This window comes from Silene latifolia, chromosome 8 (assembly GCF_048544455.1).
Source record: "Silene latifolia isolate original U9 population chromosome 8, ASM4854445v1, whole genome shotgun sequence".
Classification (NCBI taxonomy): Eukaryota; Viridiplantae; Streptophyta; class Magnoliopsida; order Caryophyllales; family Caryophyllaceae; genus Silene; species Silene latifolia.
In genome coordinates this window covers 41,280,560-41,300,448 of record NC_133533.1, presented here as the reverse complement: position 1 = coordinate 41,300,448, position 19,889 = coordinate 41,280,560, and the positions used below count along the sequence as shown (strand labels likewise).

The following is a 19,889-nucleotide window of genomic DNA, read 5'->3' as shown; positions in this document are numbered from 1 at the left end:
TGTTTTAAACAAAATTTTGTGAAAAACTTAATTATAGACAAAATAGAAAACCTGAACTTTGAACATTGGAAGGTGAACAAACTGATCATTTATAATCTTATGATTGGCAATAATGTGTATTAGAGAAAATAATCCAAAGTAAGCTACTAGATTAAGTTGTGGGATTTGGCTAGTTTGTTTTATTAGTGGTAGGCCATGCCTTTAAGATGGTTTTATTGCAAGTTAAAAAATACAGTCAAAGGCATAGCACATGGAATTCTCACATGCATATCCAACTCTTATCAACTTAAGCATATAAATGATTGACACAAACAAAGAAAACTAGTGCTATATAAACTTTAAATCCCCAACTATTTCTCTAAAACCTCCACTTCTTTACACACTATCAAATACCAATATCTCCCATTTCACAAAATTATGATAAAATCTCTAAAAAATTGCTTAATTTCCCTTCCCAACTTAGCTAAAACTCTACTTATACAACAAAATATCATGAAAAAAGTTCTCAAAAGATGTAAGAAAAGCAAAAACAAAAGAAAATTTTTAGGGTTTAATGGGTTAAAATCATCATTTGGAAGCATGGAGTTGAGTAATCAACTAGAATTAGTGTTTAAATTCATTGATGCAAATGGTGATGGTAAGATATCTAAACATGAACTAAGTGACTTTCTATTGTGTCTTGGGCATGATAAGTCTAAAGTTTATGATGAAGCTGATGGTATGTTAAGATACATGGATTCTAATGGAGATGGTTATGTTGATTTGCATGAATACATGGATGTTGTCATGATGAGTGATGATGATGATGATGATGAACATGATGATGATGGTGCTTATGATGTTCATGATGAGTATAAGCATGATCATCATCATCAACATGATGTTTTAGAAGATGAGATAATGGATGCATTTCATGTATTTGATACTGATAAGAATGGTTTAATATCAGCAAAGGAGTTGAATAATGTATTAAAGAGACTTGGGTTTGTTAATTGTGATATTAAGGAATGTAATCTTATGATTAAAGGGGTTGATAAGGATGGAGATGGTTTTGTTAATTTTGAAGAATTTAGGCTTATGATGTTGGGTTTTTGTTCTTAGTCATGGTAACGAGATTGAGTATCACCCAGTGATGTATTATTATTATCATCCCGGAGTGCTAGAATAATAACTTGTGATTTACTATTTTTATTTGATATATACGGGAGAGTGCTATAATTTGATGTATGTCCATTTCTTTAATGTTAAGATTTTTTTTCAAGTAGTGTTTTTTGAGTAATATGAACATTCAACACTCAATTATCTGGCCTGTCTTACATATATATTGTATTTGCTTGAGAAAAATGGCCAAGGAAGTACACTAGTATTATAACATAGTATAATTAACGACATTGCTACCCTTGTTTTTGGCTTATCATTAACATTGTTACCTATTTTTGCACTAGTTATCTTACTATTTACAGAGTGCTACAGAGTATTAAGAAGGGATAATGATACAGGTGGCGCCCTATTTAGGATTTAGAAAGTACATCACAATTTAGGAAGTACAGTAGTTTTTTTTTTTTTTTTTTTTTTTTTTTTTTTTTTTTGACAATCGGGTTAAAACAACGAAAAGGTATTAAAACAACGAAAGGTATTTTATTGCCAAAAAAAAAAAAAAAAAAAAAAAAAAAAAAAAAAACTATCTATGTTTTCATGTAGAGTGAATATTTTTTGCACGTCAAGGATGAATATTTTTCTTTTTCCAAGTCCAAAAAAAGGGCAACACCACCCTTGTAAAGCTCTTCCCGTAAGATTTAACATTTCAATTGATAAGATCTGTGATTCACAAGCCTACAAACTTTGTCAAGATTAGCCAACAAAAGCATCGAAGGAAACAAACAATGGTGTGCACAGCCACAGAGACAGTACTTGTTTTATTGTAGTACTACTCTCAACTCCCAAGTCATTCAGAAACAAAAAAATGGAATCTTGTCATTATAATAATTAGAATTAAGATTTGTTTTAAGCTGAAATCAACCACTCTAATACATTGGGGAACTACAAAAATAATATTATCAAAACTAATTTACACTAAAACTACAATGAGGATAGCAAAAACTGATCCCCCAAATATTTCTGCGATTCTAACACCCACAGAAATGCACTTCCCCTCTTTTGATCCCGAATATTTCTGTTTTTCGGGTATCAGCATATTTCTTCTATACTAATAGGCTTGTGATTTGTGACATGAGAGGAGAATCATCAAGAAAATTCATATTTCAATCCTTAAGCGCCTTAGCTCGACTTGGAAAGTGGGGCTCGAACCAAGGGTTCGACGAGCAAGACTTTTAATATCGTCCCGAGAACAATCCCGGGATATGCGTACTAATTCCCAGAGTGCCCCTCCGGCAATCAACTCTTTCACATTTATTTCTGCACAACAGAAAGGATAGTTTCATTTGGAAGTTAAATGCTGCACTTAAACTCTTACAGTACTACTTTTGCTTCAGGGGATACATCAGCTTACCGTGTTGGGCTAAGTGACAAAGGGCAAGCTCAATATGCCGCCTAATGGGTGAAGCTTCATTGTTGGCATTCTGAACAATCCAAGGAAGTGCGCCATCTTGGATCAATAATGATTTTCCAGATTTTGACCCTAGATTGGCAATTATGTGTCCATGATGAATATGTAAACAAGCAACAGAAAGTGTAGGACTATATTTACCAAGAATCGTTATATTAAGAATTTCTAGTCTACTCGTATTGCTCAGATAGCAAATAATGAGTAGTGACTCTTTTAGGTCAACTACAATACATTGACAAATCAGGAAAATTACCACCACCACTTATAAAGGCCTGAGATTTAAACAATTTCTCACTTTGGTGACTTAGATTTGAACAATTTCTCTCTTTCGTGGCATACTACACAATATAATCAAATTTAAGGACTTTTCAATCATAATGAAGCGCAAAAATCAACATTATGTAGATATGTTAATGTGAGTTTTCAAATAAGTCTGTAAAATCAACTACATCATTATGCTTACATGAGTTTATTTCACCTATTTGGATAAAATTTTGGTTATACTACACTTCGTCACCAAAGCGAATACATAGGGCACCAAAGTGAAATTTTCAAAATCATCTATAGCAATGGCAACAAATCTGATACATTTAGATCACAGTGTTAAGGCATGCAACATACCTTGAGTAGCACTTCGAGATTCACATTTAGCAAAGTTTGCTATTCCCCTTGCAATCTGGGAGAGAACATCTGGATGTCTACACCTTACCATACCAAGCAACGCCCTAATACCACCCTCAGCACGCACCTTGGTCTGTAGCTTATCTGCATAAGGCATATTTTATGTTGCAAATAAGCATACAGGATTATCTACAAAAATTCCAAAGCCAATCAGATATACTGCAGATAAAAGGCAGCAATATCTACAAGAAAACTTCTGAACGAGAGATTTTAAATTTTCAAAGGAAAAAAAAATAGTTTTGCAGAAACTAATCGAACTTATCAAACACATACTAAAAAAATTGTAGCTTTAAAAAGTTGACAGAGAGACTGCCCAAAAAGTACCGAGTGTCAATAAAAGAGGCATAGAACAAAGATGCAGAGAAAAAAAACTATTACCATTCCCACATAGATTAGCTATGGCCCCAGCAACCATGCGGAGGGTCTGTGGATCTTCAGCATCATCAGCAGTTATTGACAATAGACTAATTCCACCTTCAGCGACGATAAGTTCTTGATTTGCTTCTGCAAATTGCATAATGAGATGCAAAGAGATCATACCGGCTCTCCAACAGAAAAACCATTCAAAATGATACTCCCTCTGTCCCCGCCTATTGCTAATAGATTGCATTTTGGTCCATGTCAGCAAATAGTAGATTTTTCATTTTTAGCTAAAAACTCGTACTAATGGCAGGGGCAGAGGGGGTGGGAATCTAAAAGTTCTCACAAAGTGAAAGCACGCAATACCACTCATAGCAAGATTGGCAATTGCTCCAGCAGCGACTCGGCGTACAATTTCGTCCTCGTAGTTTCGAAGAAGCATTAACAAAGATGTGAGTCCACCAGCTGCAACAATCCTTTCTTGGTTTGTTTCTGCATATAAATGCAGACTGATTTAAGCCTTGCTATGTTTTAATGATAAGTTATAACCATATTAAGTAGATTAAAAACTATAACAGAAAAGAAGGAGGCCGCTCAGTGTCTCAGGCTATATGAGTCCTATAGAAAATGTAAAATACACGTGAATGTAGTAGTGTACTAAAAAGGGGATTAGCTTATAACACTCTCCATCAGTGAAAAGCATGCTCCAACACATGCATTACGAGGTTGTCAACTTAGCACCTTATCATCTGGGAAAATGAGTCGAGAGGTCTTGCTGTCTAATGGCATATCAAAAGCCTATTGGAAACACTACACAATTTCCACAAACTTGCACAAAAGATATAAACAACGCACATAACAACAAGAATCAATTTTACACCTCAAAGACATAATATAGTTAGTTCAGGTGAAAACAAATGGCAGTTAGTTGTCAAAATGTTGTCAAAACATAATTTTTACCAAGCAAGACAGAAACAACGATAGCACTTTGAGATATAAGATTAGAAACCTTCAGCAGCAAGGTTGGCCACTATTTTCACGGCATGAATACGTGTGTTGGGATCCTCGGATTCAAGCATTGACAGTATCCTTTGCAGTCCAACTGCCATAACCAGAAGCACGCAAGAATGTAGTTATGTAACTTATATATATAAAGAACGGCAACATACATTACTGATTTTTAAAACATAAGAAAACTCATCCTCTGACAAAAGCCAAGTGACAAAAAATGCCACAAGCAAAGATGAAAGGCATATGACGACGATGAAACATGTTGATTCAATATTAGCAATTGGCCCAGTTGAGGTAATAAGACACAGGCTTTTCCCCCTGTCTTTCACCAATTCTGGTATCAAACAAGAATATACCAATCACCTATGGTAGCTCTACCCTCACATAACATGAGGAGTCATCCAAGAAACTCGCATAACTGGTTAAACGATGCATAAAGAAACCTGTGTTACACCAACTCGACTGTAAGTGTTGGATGCCACATGGTGTCGAGCTTAGTTTGTGAAAGTGCAAGGGACATTGAAGCGATAGGGTTTCAGCGAGACGAAGCGCAAGGCGCGCGCCTTGTGGACACGAGGCGCATTGATTATCAAACGAACATTTAGAATATTTTATTGTGCAACAACAGTCCTTTCTTGTTTTAAAGAGGGCTAACAAGAATTAATAAGTGGAGATTAAGCATTGTGTGTGTAGGTGGGTGGGGAATAAAAGAAATTGGAGAAAATATAGGATTTAATAGGAATGCGCCTTGGTGCACCTTTTGGATCCCATGCGCCTCAGACACCTTGAGGCGATTTGGCTGGCGCCTTAGTGCACCCCGTGCCTCAGGCGCTCCTTTTTAGACTAAGGTGTCAAGTGTTAGGCTATTACACTAAGCTGCTTTTCTAAAAGGTTGCATGTTTTGATCTAAAATGAAGAGTCAAATTGTATGTCACGTCAAATGTCCGAGTATAGGACATGCCACACGCTTTCGAAGTGAAGTGTAAGTAACATAGAAAGGAACATATAAACAGTCAATGCAACACGTAACATATTTTCACCTTGCTCAAAAAGAGAATTGAATGACGGCTTTGGTCCATTTTCTCTCTCTTTCTGATGACATTGTCCGCTCGATGATGTTAGAGGATGACCACGAGAAAAGCCATTCCCAGATTCAAGTTTGTCTATGTACCGTCGCATCTAGAAGACAGAATATTGAGGGTAAGTGAGTTTCTATTATATTTGAATTAGCATAGGCGCCTAGAAACAAGGAGTCCCCAAGAAATAATATCAACATTTGCAAGTTAATACTCGGAAAATTGTATCAACATAATGGACAACCAAAATCTCTCATTTTAATAAAGAAATCCAGCAAGGCTAAATTGGAACTTCTGCCTTCTATGTACCTTTATTTTTCAAATTACTACCTAATAAGAAATATTTTGAAACTTATGAGTTACACCTAATAAGTACCTTTTTGTTACAAAATACAAATTGCTTAAATTTCTAGAGAAAATATTATAGAAAACCAGTATACCCTCAACTTTCATTGCAAAATTACCAATTAGCCCGTACACTAGCATTGTAAAAATTCAATAGTCACTTTCATCCTAATCGTTTTCACCTTACCAAAACCCTAATTCATTCTCATTTCATTCTCTTTAAATTCATTAATGGGTCATCCCAGCCATATCATCAGAGCATCTTATGTGTCACAAGACTCACAACTATATTGAAACTCTCTCATAAGCTCAACTTCATCCCTTTTCTCTCTGCCTTTTTCTAAAGACTCAATCTTCCCATACTCAAAATTGATGATATATTTGAACTTAGACTTCAAAGTCCGTGTGAAAGAAAACCATCGAAGGTTGCAGACAAAAATACAGGCAAAATTGATGATATATTTGAATTTAGACTTCAAAGTCAGAGTGAAAAAAACCATCAAAAGTTATTGACAAAAATAAAGGCAGTTGCCGGCATAGATCTGAAAAAGAGTTGGAAATGTCACTAAAATAAGAGCAATGGGGTGAATGCAGGTAGTTTAATTTGGGTTTCAATAGAAGAACGAGATGTTGGGGACTGACATAGGAAGAAGGAAGAATTGACTTCAATCTTTTAAACTTTTTTTTTTAGTTTGGATAGGGAAGAAATTAAAGAGGAATAAGTTGAAGATGAATAATGATAGAGGGGATGGAGGAGGAAATATGAATTGGAATTGAATGATAAAAGGGTAGATTCGGTAGAAAGAAAAAAAAATTTGCAAATTTTGTCGGAAAATAAACAAAAAGCAAGTCTGAACTCATTTATGGTAGCAATCGGTAAAGAAAGGTCAATATTAGGCAGCAAATTTTAAAATTTTTCTTATTAGGTAGTAATTTGTAAATAAAAAGGTACATAAAACTATAAAAGGTAGTACGTACCAATTTATTCTTCTAATAATAATAGTTTCAAGAATGGTTACCGAATTCGCTCAGTGCCCTCGCGAATCGCGAATTGTTAAAAGCGAATTCTATCATGTTACTTACTGAAAATATATATCTCACACATTCTGTAAGAGCGAATAGCGAATTGGTAAGGATGTATTCATAGCAAATTCGGTAACCATGGTTTCAAGAAACCAAGTGAAGTACCTGATCGGCTTCAAATGTAAGTTGCAATAATTGGCTTTGCAAAGCTGTCATTTCATCTTGTAGCTTCTTTTTCTCGTAAGATTCATCCTCCAACATTTTGTGAAGCCTTAGAATCTCAGGATCCTCCCCATCCTATAACCAAAATTTTGGTTTAGGAAAGCATTAAGATCCCCCTCAATCTGAAAAGAAAAGGAAAGAAAAGAAACAAGGAATCGGAGCATACTCCTGAACATGTCCACTCGGCTATTTGATATTTCAACTTGTTCACCTCTTCCTCAGCTGTCTTTCTCAAAATGGTCTCTTTTTTAAGCATATTTTTAACCTCAGCAACTTCCTCAGACAGCTTTACACTAGGTTCCTGGATCAGCAACAGGGTAATTAACATAGATCAGGATAGCAATGCAAAAGGAAAATAACATATTGCGTAATTCAGTTCCGAACCTAAGCATCCAATAATGCCCAACAAACACACGGCTTGAGACAAAATTGGAGCAAGAGAAGACTTAAATAGCATACAATATGTATTTAACAATGATATACCTCTGTTTCACATGAACCATTACTAAACCCGTTCCTCTGTTGCTTTTGCTGATTCACAATCCACTTCTCCTCAAGTTTCTTTATAGATTCCAAATAATCCATTTGACATTTCGATCTTTCTTTCTGGAGATCAAAAAAATAAATTAAGAGCTAAAAGACAAAGCTCTCCAGAATAGTTAAGAATCTAAAAGCATCTTCTGAAACAGAAGTATAAAGAAGAAACATTATGCAGCTGATATTTTTGACAAACCTCCAATTCAACAGTAAATTTTCTTTCAATTTCTGCAGTATGATTTTGCGCTTCTAGTTCTAGTCGTTTTACTTCGTCATCAAATGCTTTCTGCCGTCTTTCTCCTTCAGCAATTAGTTTGTCCAATTGTACTTCAAGCCTTTTAGATAAACTCTTGTAATCAAATTCTTCCTTAATTTTTAACATGTTCTCAACCTTCATTGCCTGTGCCATAGGAAGAATAACGTGTGGCAAACAGTTAGCATACACGATATCATCCATATTCCATACATACCTTTTGTGATTGGAGATCATGGTAAGGATACATACTTCCCAAATTATTAAAAAGGATAACCTAAAAACCACTGCAATAAAATTGCACTCTGTTCTCTAAAATACATTCTGTATTCAACACTGTATGAAATTTAATAAGTACTCTCTGCCATTCTTTTTTTCTTCCCATTTCATTCTTCACACCTCTTCAGAAAATGAACTAAAAGACTATTATACCCTCCTCAAATTAAGTCTCTCATCCTCACCCACCACTGCTTTTCTCACTGACATTATCCCTCATTAACCTCACTCTCCTCCCTCGCCAATAACACAAACACCAGCACCACTGCATACAATCGGGGATGGTTTTTCCGGGTTGAGGTGGCCGGTGGAGGTAGTGGGCAGAGGTGACGGTTGGGGTTTGAGGAGGTGGACAACAGTAATGGTGGAGGTCATATATGAAGGCTCGTGATGTTATCGAATGATGCGAGTTTGATGCAGAGGTGGTTGTTGAAGATCGGAGTTGGTGCTCCGAGGTCAGAGTAGGTGCTGGGAGGTGGTGGTAAGTTGACTGATGGTTGGAGGGTGATTAAGCAGGGGGAAGGAGGTGGGTATGTGATGTGATACATAAGGGTAAAATGGTAAAAGCAAATCAGAACACTTCCCAATTAAGGGAATAAGAAGTGGCAAGAAAATCAAAAAAAAATTGTCAAAAGGGAAAATGGGAAGAAAATAGAGATTGGGAGGGAATAGTTCCAGAACACCAATAAATCTCTTTGTTCATTTTTTTGCACCTTGAAAAAAAAATATAAAAGTATTGATTCCAATCCTGCTTTTTATTTCTTACAAAATATGAAAGTGGATGGTATTTTTGAGAAAAGGGAGAAATAAAAACAAGCACACCAAAACTGCAGCAGAAGTTTAGAATCCCGTGAAAAAAATACTCTACATACAACTGGTTACAACATGTTTTTTTATGCTAATGAAACGCTGAATGCACTACGCCTGTAAGTAAGAAACTACAGAGATAAAGGAGCTTACCCTTTGCCCAAATGAAATAGTGCTTGTAGTCTCCCCACGATGCCGTGGAGAAGGACCAATTGTTACGATTAGTGATGTTCTTGCAGTCCCTGGAATCAAAAGAAGTCTCTGTAAATTATAGAGATATCCAATGATGTTAAAATTCTCACTATCTTTGTTGTCTGATTCACAGGTTTAGGAAGTAACATGAAAGACATAATGACCTAAACGCTTTGGTAGACAGATTTAGAACAGGTACAACGTCATTATGTTAAGGAGATCAATTTACAGCAATGTAGCACCAAAATCAATTAAATTTTTTTATATATATTTTTTTACTTAGGCTAGGTCCAAACAAAGCATCTTACCTCCAAATGAATCTTTCAGTAATCTCGTAAGTTTTGAATCACGTACTGGCACATGAGGACTATTTTCTGCAAGCGCATTTATGCATTTTCCCAATGCTGTAAGTGAGAGATTGATTGCCTTTGCTTCTTCCAAGGTATGGCCCTCACTTCCTACCAGAAAAAAAAAAAAAAAAAGAAGGATCTACTTCAGCAAGGTTTTATCTCTGAAACGGATTATCATTATAAACCAGTTCTACTACAATGACTACTTCTTTGACAAGAAGATCAGGATGAGATCATTGATGACAATGCTCTTAGGTCCCAACATGCATTGATTTCTACATACAAGGTAGACAAGATCACAAGAACAAATGATCCTTAGTGACAATCTGACAATAGGTACCCACAACAAAAAAGGTACAGGAGAAACACACTTCCTGAATACCAAAGACCATACACTATGAAATGTGTCGTGATACTTCTAAGTTCTAAAAGGGTCACTAAAAATTGGGTCAGGACTTGAGAATCTTGGGACGCACTCAAACGATTATGTTTGGGGAGAGGAATTGGATAAAAAAGAAGTGAGTGATTGAGTCGTGTGATTAACATAATTACATAAGAATTGGAGGGCAATGAACTGCGTGGAAACACTTCTTAATATAAGTCTCATCTTCCTTTCCTTCTAATCCGGAAGAATTAGAGAGATTGAAAGCTAACAGCAGAAGTATAAGTTTTGTTTTAGCTTCCTCCTATTCCTCTGTAATTTGCTAGCCAGACAAAAAGTCCTTACATTTCTCATTAGTTGAACCAAACAATGGAATATATTATAGAAAATAAAACTCACAATGAGTAACTTCAATGTATTTAAGAAAAATATTAGGAAAACAACCTTTGAAACATGACATGGGGTTTTCTCGTATTAGGCTAATCAACACAAGTGTTCTCTAAGTTCAGAATGAGCAAAAGGCAAGTTCACAATTTTAGAAATAAGATAGAGCCTTCACAACAATGTAGCATCATGCACCTGATTTGTGAACACGTTCCGAACCAGCAAGATCTACCATAACTAGCTTGCCTTTCCGTACAACAGGGGGATTACAACTCTTAACTGATTGAGAATGGTTTTCATCATCACTTGAAGAAGGCTCTCCCCTTACACACCTTTTCACTTGCACCTGCAAATAGTCATCCGAAATAACATTACAACTCTAGTCTGTACACAGGTGAGAATAACGAGTAAGGGATGACAACAATTGCTACTCTCGTCCACATTTAGTAGTTGTACAATACAAAGGTTGCTCATCCAAAATTATCTGCCACTTTAAAAAAGACCAGTGCAAAAAACGCTTCAAATATTAACCTTAAACTGTTAAACACTATCAAGTAATTTAAATAATCTTTAAAAAAAATTCCAAGTGAGGGGTAGTGTGTGTCAATTTCAACACAATTTTAGTGTTGCCTATAGCAATTACGCAACAGTCTGAAGCACAAATTAAGTTGGACGGAGGGAGGAATAATTCTGGTGGTACATCTATCATATTTGAAAGGTTGGCAAAAGGTCTGTGTAGCTCATATAGATCAAAACTGTTCGGAAAATATTTCTCTAATGATGTAAATTTTAGGACAAGCAAGGTGTATACAAGAGGCATAGTCTTTCTCAAGCGTCATTGGAATGAAACCACTATGTATTTTAGCCCTGAAAGAACATCAACTCTACAAAGGGTACATCACAATATATGCCAATTCCTTTTTGAGATTGTGTTACATGTTAAGTCCAGTGACTTTATTCAAGGAAAATTGGCTCTTCTATGGCTAATTGTACAATAGTCCAAGGGTTTTCTCAATTGTTAAACCATTGACTGACTAAGTAAGAGTACGAACATCCTAACTTTCCATGAATCTCTCTCCCTAGTTAGCCAATTGATCAATTTCATTACTGATTACATTTTGTGGAGTTTTGACCTACACACCTCATTTGTATGCTCCTATGAAATACAATCAAGGAGGAGGGAAGTAGCCATGCTGCAGAAGTCTACCCCTCCAAGTTCTAGTAATAATCCTTCATGTACCCAGTTGTCCTGACAACTATACATGTCACATGACTTATAGTTGCTATCCCACAAGAATACAAGATATGAGTTTATTACAGCTGCTAAAACCAGTGCTCATCAAAAAAAATATTGCAATCATATTTCACAAGCAGTTATGTTTTTTGACACCTCCCAAATGAGCATCCACACCAGACAACAAAGAAGCAGCAATGCAGTACAGAATTACATATGCAGAACATAATATAAGTGCATGATTAAAACTGGAAAAAAAAAAAATTACTGACCATTAGTATGGCATGGCTCCTAGAAGATTCTGTATTCAATTTTGTATTGGCAGCAAAACGATGAGCTTCCCCTAATCTCAAAAGCTCCAAAAAGCTGTGTTGGTCTCTTATCTCTACCACGGTTGCTCCAGGAACAGAAACTTCTCCTGTCCGTGGATCCTCTGTGATAGGAATGTTGTCATTTGAAGGATTAAGAAGATCTTGAATGGTTTCCATATACAGCTGCAAAAGGTTGAAATAATAATAAGATTAATGCACCAAATGTAGAAATTGTAGCACAGATTGGGCAAGGAAAAGACTTCAGGTAAAATTGATTGCAAAATTTTCAAATTCAAAGCTTCTTTTTATAATGGCATAGAAGTCAGCAAACACAGTCTTCATTAAGGTCATGCGGAAACAACCTCGTTGGGTTGTTAACACTGAGGTACGGTTGCACATATTTGACAACCACCCACTGCCCAATCCCTATCTCGCAGTTTGCATTTTGCAATCTTCATTAGGCACTTTGGTAATGTGGTTGCTTTTTTTGTATAATGTAGTGAAATTTACTCTTTGGTTCCAAAGATTGCATTTTTCTGTTGAGCCAAAGATTCATTACTCTTTGGTTCCGGATTATGATAAGCAAAATGGCTTACTAAAGTGACTGCGCTTCTTTCTATTGTGAAGTACCAGTCATTCGATGTAGTTTTCGATGCAATTTTCATCTTGGGTCATTCGGAAAGAGTCTCTTTGTGTTGCTAACACAAGGGTAAAACTGCGTACATCCGACCCTCCATACCCCCGCATTCGCGGGAGCCATTGAGTTTCTTGGGGTAATGTTGTTGTTGTTGTTGAATGTAGTGAAATTTACCAACCTGTAGATATGATACAAAGACTGAATCGGTCTCTAAACAGATGTCAGAAAGAATATCTTCCATGGATCGGACCATGATTCCTCGATTAGAAACATCTTCTTCTCCCAACTGCCCAAGAGTGTAAGTTTTTCCGGTACCAGTTTGCCCATAAGCCAACACAGTTCCATTATAACCATCAAGCACACTCTAGGAAATAACATAAAAATTAGTCCCCTGTGAGACAGAATGCCAAATCTAAAAACAAGGCTAAAATGAAGGCCATACACAGTAGCACTTAGGTAGTTAGGTGATAAAAGGTAAGCAAATTAAGGCAGTAGAAAAGTAAAAGAATAAGTTGACAATAACTAAATGCAGCTTTAAGTAGGAAGTTAAAAAATTAAAACTTCCAGCCGAACCTGGTTTGAATTGACGGCGGTTTGCAGGTGGCAAGCATAAATCATCAATGAAACGAGGTATTTCTCCTCAAGTTTGGAGATTATTTTCTTAGATCTACTTGAAGCTTGTAGAATTTAAGTCAGGTTCAATGTGACTAGCAATTATCAGCATTCAAACAGAGAAGGGTGTAGTCAGTGGAGGAAGTGATTAAAGGTAAAGGGTGTGGGTGGAGATGGTTTTACTATTGGGTGCGGGTGGGATTGTAGACTTGAAGTGTCGATTCTTAGTAGGATAGGGTATTATGGCCTTATGGGTGGAGTGGGGTAGGGGAAAATTTAGAGAGTGAATTCACGGTGATGGCAGAGACGATTCTTCTAGCGGTTTTAAACATTTTAGCTAGAAGATAGGGTGATGGGTAATGGGTAATGGGTAATGGGTAATGGGTAATGGGTAATGGGTAATGGGTAATGGGAGATGGGTGATGGTGATGGGAAAGTGAGTGGTGAATTCCGAGAAGGGGTGAGGGGTTTGGCTTTGATTTAGGTTGGGGAGTGGATGCCGCGTAGGGATAGGCTGATTGAAGCAAAAACATGGCCAACCAACCAAAAAAGCTTATGCTACACAAAACGTTCTTATAAATTAGTACTATGGTCTATGTTACTCTGACTCTTCTTATTCCCCCACGTACTCGTGTCCGACACTCGACACTCGGACAAGGGTATGACACTTCGACACCTCATTTTAAGCCAAGTTATGCATATTTTTCATTAAAATGGCCGAGTCCGACACTTGGACACGCATCCGTGTCGGATGCTTATAAACGAGTCTGAGCAACATAGACTATGGTTGCCATTCACATTAAAATTTTGTGGCGAGAAATGGGTTCGACCAAACATATCCTAATACCCAGAAATAATGTCAAGTAAATACCACCATCAAACATTCATAAGGTCCAACAACATCCAAAAGCTGCAACCAGGAAATAACGATAACAGAATAAAATGATTGAATGAAAGAATAGATGCCATTGAACTACACACAAACAAAAAGAGTTTGGCAAAGAGAACATTACATGTCATACTATACTACTGTGATAGATAACACAATACACCAAACGTGACTGATGTTTCCTAGGGGATCACAATTTGCAGCTGCTTTAAGTGAAAGAAAATCTGCAGGTACAAAGACAACCTACCTCCACAACAGGCTTTGCAACAACTTCATAGACACGCTTCTGCGACGAGAAATCAGTAAGCACTTCATCAAACTCATAGGTGTCAGAATCCCAATTGTTCTTCCGAAGTTTCAATCGCTTGAGCTGCAGTAGAAATGAAAGACGGATGAACAGTGATGAGTTAATGATCTCTTAAGAAACAAAAGACGTAGGAAGAAATCATGATGAGGAGATACAACTTTTCTTAAAAATTGTAGCACCTCCAAGAGCAATAAATGAAGGGATAATAAACCTCTGGTTGCAGCTCAACACAGTCAGCATAATCAGCATCTGCAACTGATTCCTCTGTATTTTTAGGCCTTAATCGCACAGCCACTCGGACTCTCCCTGGCATTGATGTAAAATATGTAAAACTGAATCAAAAGCCGTGCAAAAAGTGCATGCGAATGAAAAGGCAACTTCAACCAAAACTAAATGACCCGTACATGAGAAAATAAAAAATTGAAATTTTACTGCAATACAGGAGCATAGCTGAAAGATCCCTACCATGAGACAGAACTTCACCCAACATCCAACACAAGTACATTTACTGTACCTAACCTTAAAAGTTCCTTTGATTCAAGTACACTGCCCACAAACTAAGATGAACAGCAGATACCACCTTCCTCCTCCAAGATCAGATTAGCTCACAGCTCATTTAGAATCACATATTTACTAGTTACTTCTTGATTCTACAGCGAGTCAGGAAACATTGCTTTACATCTAAGACGATCTCTTAGGCTGCTGACGGGGGGTGTTCACCTCTTCCAAGTGCAAACATTCCTTTTGGGCTAAAAAAAGTGCACTTCAACTCTTCATGTACTTTCTCCGGGTCATGATGCCACATACCGATTCATTTACACAATCCTCTAACTTCCACGTCCATAGTCTTCATAAAAGGACCAATTATGCACCCAAAGAAAAGCACCACACAACAGCTCAATCCCAAATGGCACTTGAAACATTATAAGCTTAACATCTAACTAATTCGTCCAGCTTCATTGTACTAGCCCAAACAGTTCATAAATTGCCAATTAGGCACTCGCAATCTCACACATGACCACTACATATGCAAAAAGTTGTATAGATCCTATAACTGATAACATGCCTTGGACCACAATCATGTATCACTTGTGTCTTACTTGCCAATCATATACGATGAGCAATTATACTCCCAGAGCCAGAAATTTTAGTTATGGGGACGAAGTACTAATGGAGTAAGGTATACAAGAAACAAATTGAAAACTTAGCAAGAATTGATAATTCTTCATTGTTCAGGAGGATGTTGTGACTAGCAACACAACTTATACAGCATCCCCTGCTAACCCACCCAACCACTGTTCCACCCCCCAGTTGGAGAGTCAGACACAAACTAAGCTAAATTTTATAGATCTTGTGACTAGCAACACAACTTATACAGCATCCATTCATCACTTGTGTCTTTCAACTAACAATCATATATACAACGAACACCTCTCCTCCGCTCCAAGTCACACTAACCTATTACCAAAAGAACGGCAAGCATAACCCTAAGCTGATTGTTTAAAGACGACACAATATTTCATCAATTTCAGCAAAAAATCAGAAAAAAAATAAAAAAATCAATATTTCACTGTTCATTCTGAGTTCAACAGCAAACCTTACAAAACTAATCAAAAACAAATAAATAAATGGAAATCAATGACGAACAAGATGAATAAATAATTTTAGCACGTATATGATACTCCTGCTGTTCCATTGAATTGTGTACTCCCTCCGTCACAATCATTTGTTCACCAGTGATTAAAAAAAGGTAAACAAATGAATGGGGCGGAGCTAGTACATTATTTAAAAAAAGTCGTAAACAAGACGGAAAGCTCACCGTCAACTCCGCCGACACCGCCACCAGCAGTGCCGGCGGAGGAACTCCGGCGTACAGGAGGTTTAGACTTAATTGACGACTTCAAATTCGATGCTGATGATTGACGGTTGAAAGATCCTCTAACGACGCCGTTTCTGGACGCCATTACATTTACCAAAACGATAGTGTACACAAAATGTGTATAATTAACTTCAACTACCTCAACCTACCACCACTACTATTACTATTACAACCATAAAATTAACTATCTTTGTAATGTCCTCTACTTAATTAAATTTAAATACAATAAAAAGATTATTTGACGAGTAGATACGAATATGTCCGTCTTAAACGATAATTTGTGTATTTATTGATAGTTGATTGTGTTTGGAAATGAATTAGGTTGGGGGTTTGAATAAAAGGAGGGAAAAAAGGGTAAAGATATTTTAGTGTTGGGAATTAAAAGAGGGAGGGGAGAGTGGGGGTAAAATGGTAAAAATGAATGAGAATGGGAGAGGTGGACAAGGTGGTGTGTACTTTTTGTTTGATTCAAAGTTTGAAACTGAAAAGGAGAAGAGAGTGGATGAACATGGAAGAGGGGAGACTGAAAAGAAATAGAATGATGGGAGACTAGAGACTAGAGTGGATCTGATTAAGCAGTTTATTTAGCTGGATAATTAGTTTACTTGTTTTTTCTTTTTCTATTTTTTTTTTAAGATTGGATAATTAGTTTACTTAGTTGACTCATGCTTTTTAAAGTTATTTAAACATTTTGGATTAATCGGAATAATTTCAAACTAATAAGTATTTTCTCCATTCAACTCCACTCTACCGCTTTCTTTTTTCACGTTTGCCAACACGTGTTTTACGCGTTAAATATCGTTAGCTACGTATTTGCAAAAAATATAAAAGTTATATATTTTTAATATACTCGTAAAGACGAATCAAACAAGATCCCACATGAATATATTTCCACTTACGTATCGAGAGAAAATCGAAATTGAAGACACAATTGTGAATAGTGTACAAAAGTGATATAGGTAGAGTGGAGTTGAATGGAGGAAGTATTAAGTAGTATTAAATTTATTATTGTAAATTATATTTAAGGTAGACCGGTATTCAAGTCAATCACTTTAGAAATCAGGTGGTGTATTTAACACAAATAATATCCTAAAACCAGTTGTATAATAGCATTGTACAACCGCCTCAAAGTTGTTGAGCTCTTACACAAAGTCGTTGAGCTGCTTTACAAGTTGTTGAGCTATTTTACGAAGTTATTGAGTTTAATAATTATTCTGTTAAGCTCAATAATTTTGTACCATAACTCGATAATTTTGTTAATAAAACTCGACAACTTTGTAACAAAGCTCAACAACATTGAGGGGTCGTTTGGTTCGCTGCTTAGGAATGGAATGGATTGGAATGAGAAACCATAGAAGTATGGGGTTCCAACTTCATACCTTTCTAAACTTGTTTGGTTCATTGAAAAAATAAACATGAAGGTATGGAGTTTGAATCCATAGGAAAGAGGTGGGTATGGGATTCCAAGGGGTTGGAAACTTGGAATGGAGTTAGAATCCATTGGGTATCTAACTCCATTCCAAAATGCTCCAAACAAACATTGGAATGGATCAAATCCATTCCAATCCATTCCAATGATGCCAACCAAACCAAACACCCCCTGAATAAGTTGTATATACAACCAGTTTTATAATACATTAACTGTGTATTTAAATTTTTTAACTTAGCTCTTTACATTCTCTAAATCTCGGTCATTTGTTTATCTTTGTTTTTGGCACAACAATCAAAGAAATAAGAGGTGACCATTTGTGAATATCATTATTGAGTAACTAGTGGTTATCCCTTTATAAATATATCTAATATAGAAAAATAAACAAATAAATAATACACTCATAAATATAATAGGTAAACAAATAACTGAGACAAAAAGGGTAATTCAAATCAAATTTAGTGTATCTCTATGATCATAATTTAGTGTATCTCTATGACCATACAAGTGAAAGATGATTAAACCGAACACTAACAGAACTTAGTGACATAACATAAAATTAGTGCTACGAACAAGCGAGTTAGTGAGTTTGAGACGGGTTTACAGAACGCACATGTATAATGTATAATTGTATAGACGACTATTGATTAAGGAAGGAGTGATGGGCTAATAGGTGGTGGTCTGTGGGATGTGGGAGACAAAAGGAAGAGAGTGAGAGAATGGAGGGAAGAGTGTGGGTCCAATATAGTTTTATGTTAAAAGACAGACGGTGGGACCCAAGTGCAGGGCAATTCTCGTGGGTTACTTGTGTTGCGGGGTATTGCTAATCGTCCTTACTTTATATAATGACAAGTTAACCCTCCATTCTTCTAACTGTTTCACTATCAACACTCCGTAGTAAGTACTCCGTAGTCCGTACTCTCACATTAACTCTCACATTAGCAAGGTGTGTTACTCTAACTATAGGCGGTGAGTGGTGACTGTGAATATGTTTATTATTCTACTGTCCACCGTCACCTTACCCTGCTGACCATGTCTAAGCAAGATCATCAACAAAATTAAGGTCATCTTGATCATAATTAAGGCAATAAATTAGCATGACCCAATGAGTGGCCAAGGCAAGAAGATGTCAATTTGTGACCTCTTTTGCTCACCTTGACCTCTTTGGTGATCCAATAGGTGTCCACATCTCATTTGTAAGAGAGAGATTTTAGTAGGGTAGAGAATATGAGAAATGATTGAAAGTGAGAAATGATTGGGTTGGTGACCTTTCTGGTTGGAAGGGGTAAGTGAGTCGAGATAATTAAAATGGGATTAAGGGCTAAAATATTGGTACCTCAGTTAACTCGACCTTCTGCTTGGGGATAGTCACGGGCTAGGTAGCACCAAAACGGACACATGACACGACATCCCATGAAATTTAGGACATGGGACACATTATTTAAATTTAATAAAATATATATTTTATAATTATAAACGTTCGATTTTATTTTTATAAAAGTATTTGATATTAAATTTAAACAAGTGAAGATAAAACTTGCTCTTGATTATAACTCATTTTCATTTACCATCCAAACGAATCTTCTAATCAATATCTTTTGACAGCTCATTTCTCGTTTAAAGAACATCATTCACCCCAAATAATGTACAAATGTCATCACGTCGGACACGTCCCCGAATAAATGTAGAAAATTAGACACGACTTTTTAGGTGTCTGACACGTTTTGGCGTGTGTCCAAGGAGTATCGGTGTCCGACATGTCGGACACGGGACGACTGATTAGGAGAAGTGTTCGTGCTACCTAGGTCGTAGGTGGATTAGGATAGCCCACGCCTTATTGTTATGTTCAACTCATCTTATTTAAGACGGTCTTAACTTATGACCTCTCATCTTTTTATTGTCATTTTTATTTTAACTAAGTGTAAGAACCATCTTAAATTAAGACTATCTTAAATAAAAACTAGTCTTGTGATCCGTGCAATACACGGAACGTTTATTATACATATTGCTGATAAATAGTTCGATTTATTGAAATATATTACTTTTACGTGAAATCTACACTAATAAAGCACAAATTAAACAAAGTATTGTTTCAGTCTCAGTCATTTGTTTATCTTTTATATTCG

General features: G+C 36.3%; 2 protein-coding genes across 2 annotated transcripts; one reads left to right on the top strand and one right to left on the bottom strand.

The window, feature by feature from the left end:
- The first annotated feature begins 265 nt into the window (after window positions 1–265).
- LOC141594301 (putative calcium-binding protein CML25) lies at window positions 266–1,261 on the top strand. Its single transcript, XM_074414406.1, has one exon. It carries the CDS (start codon window positions 418–420, stop codon window positions 1,099–1,101), a length of 684 nt encoding a protein of 227 aa, XP_074270507.1. The 5' UTR covers window positions 266–417; the 3' UTR covers window positions 1,102–1,261.
- Window positions 1,262–1,954: 693 nt separating this feature from the next.
- On the bottom strand, window positions 1,955–16,886 carry LOC141596754 (kinesin-like protein KIN-UB). The gene is made up of 19 exons (XM_074416995.1): window positions 16,275–16,886; window positions 14,667–14,761; window positions 14,396–14,518; window positions 12,826–13,011; window positions 11,972–12,193; window positions 10,661–10,811; window positions 9,658–9,807; window positions 9,311–9,399; window positions 8,018–8,221; window positions 7,768–7,890; window positions 7,451–7,585; window positions 7,228–7,359; window positions 5,659–5,797; window positions 4,617–4,709; window positions 3,974–4,099; window positions 3,626–3,751; window positions 3,188–3,331; window positions 2,510–2,638; window positions 1,955–2,415 (listed from the first exon to the last, which is right to left on the bottom strand). The coding sequence occupies exons 1-19, from the start codon at window positions 16,417–16,419 to the stop codon at window positions 2,255–2,257; spliced, it is 2,673 nt and encodes an 890-aa protein (XP_074273096.1). The 5' UTR covers window positions 16,420–16,886; the 3' UTR covers window positions 1,955–2,254.
- Between the last annotated feature and the right edge of the window lie 3,003 nt (window positions 16,887–19,889).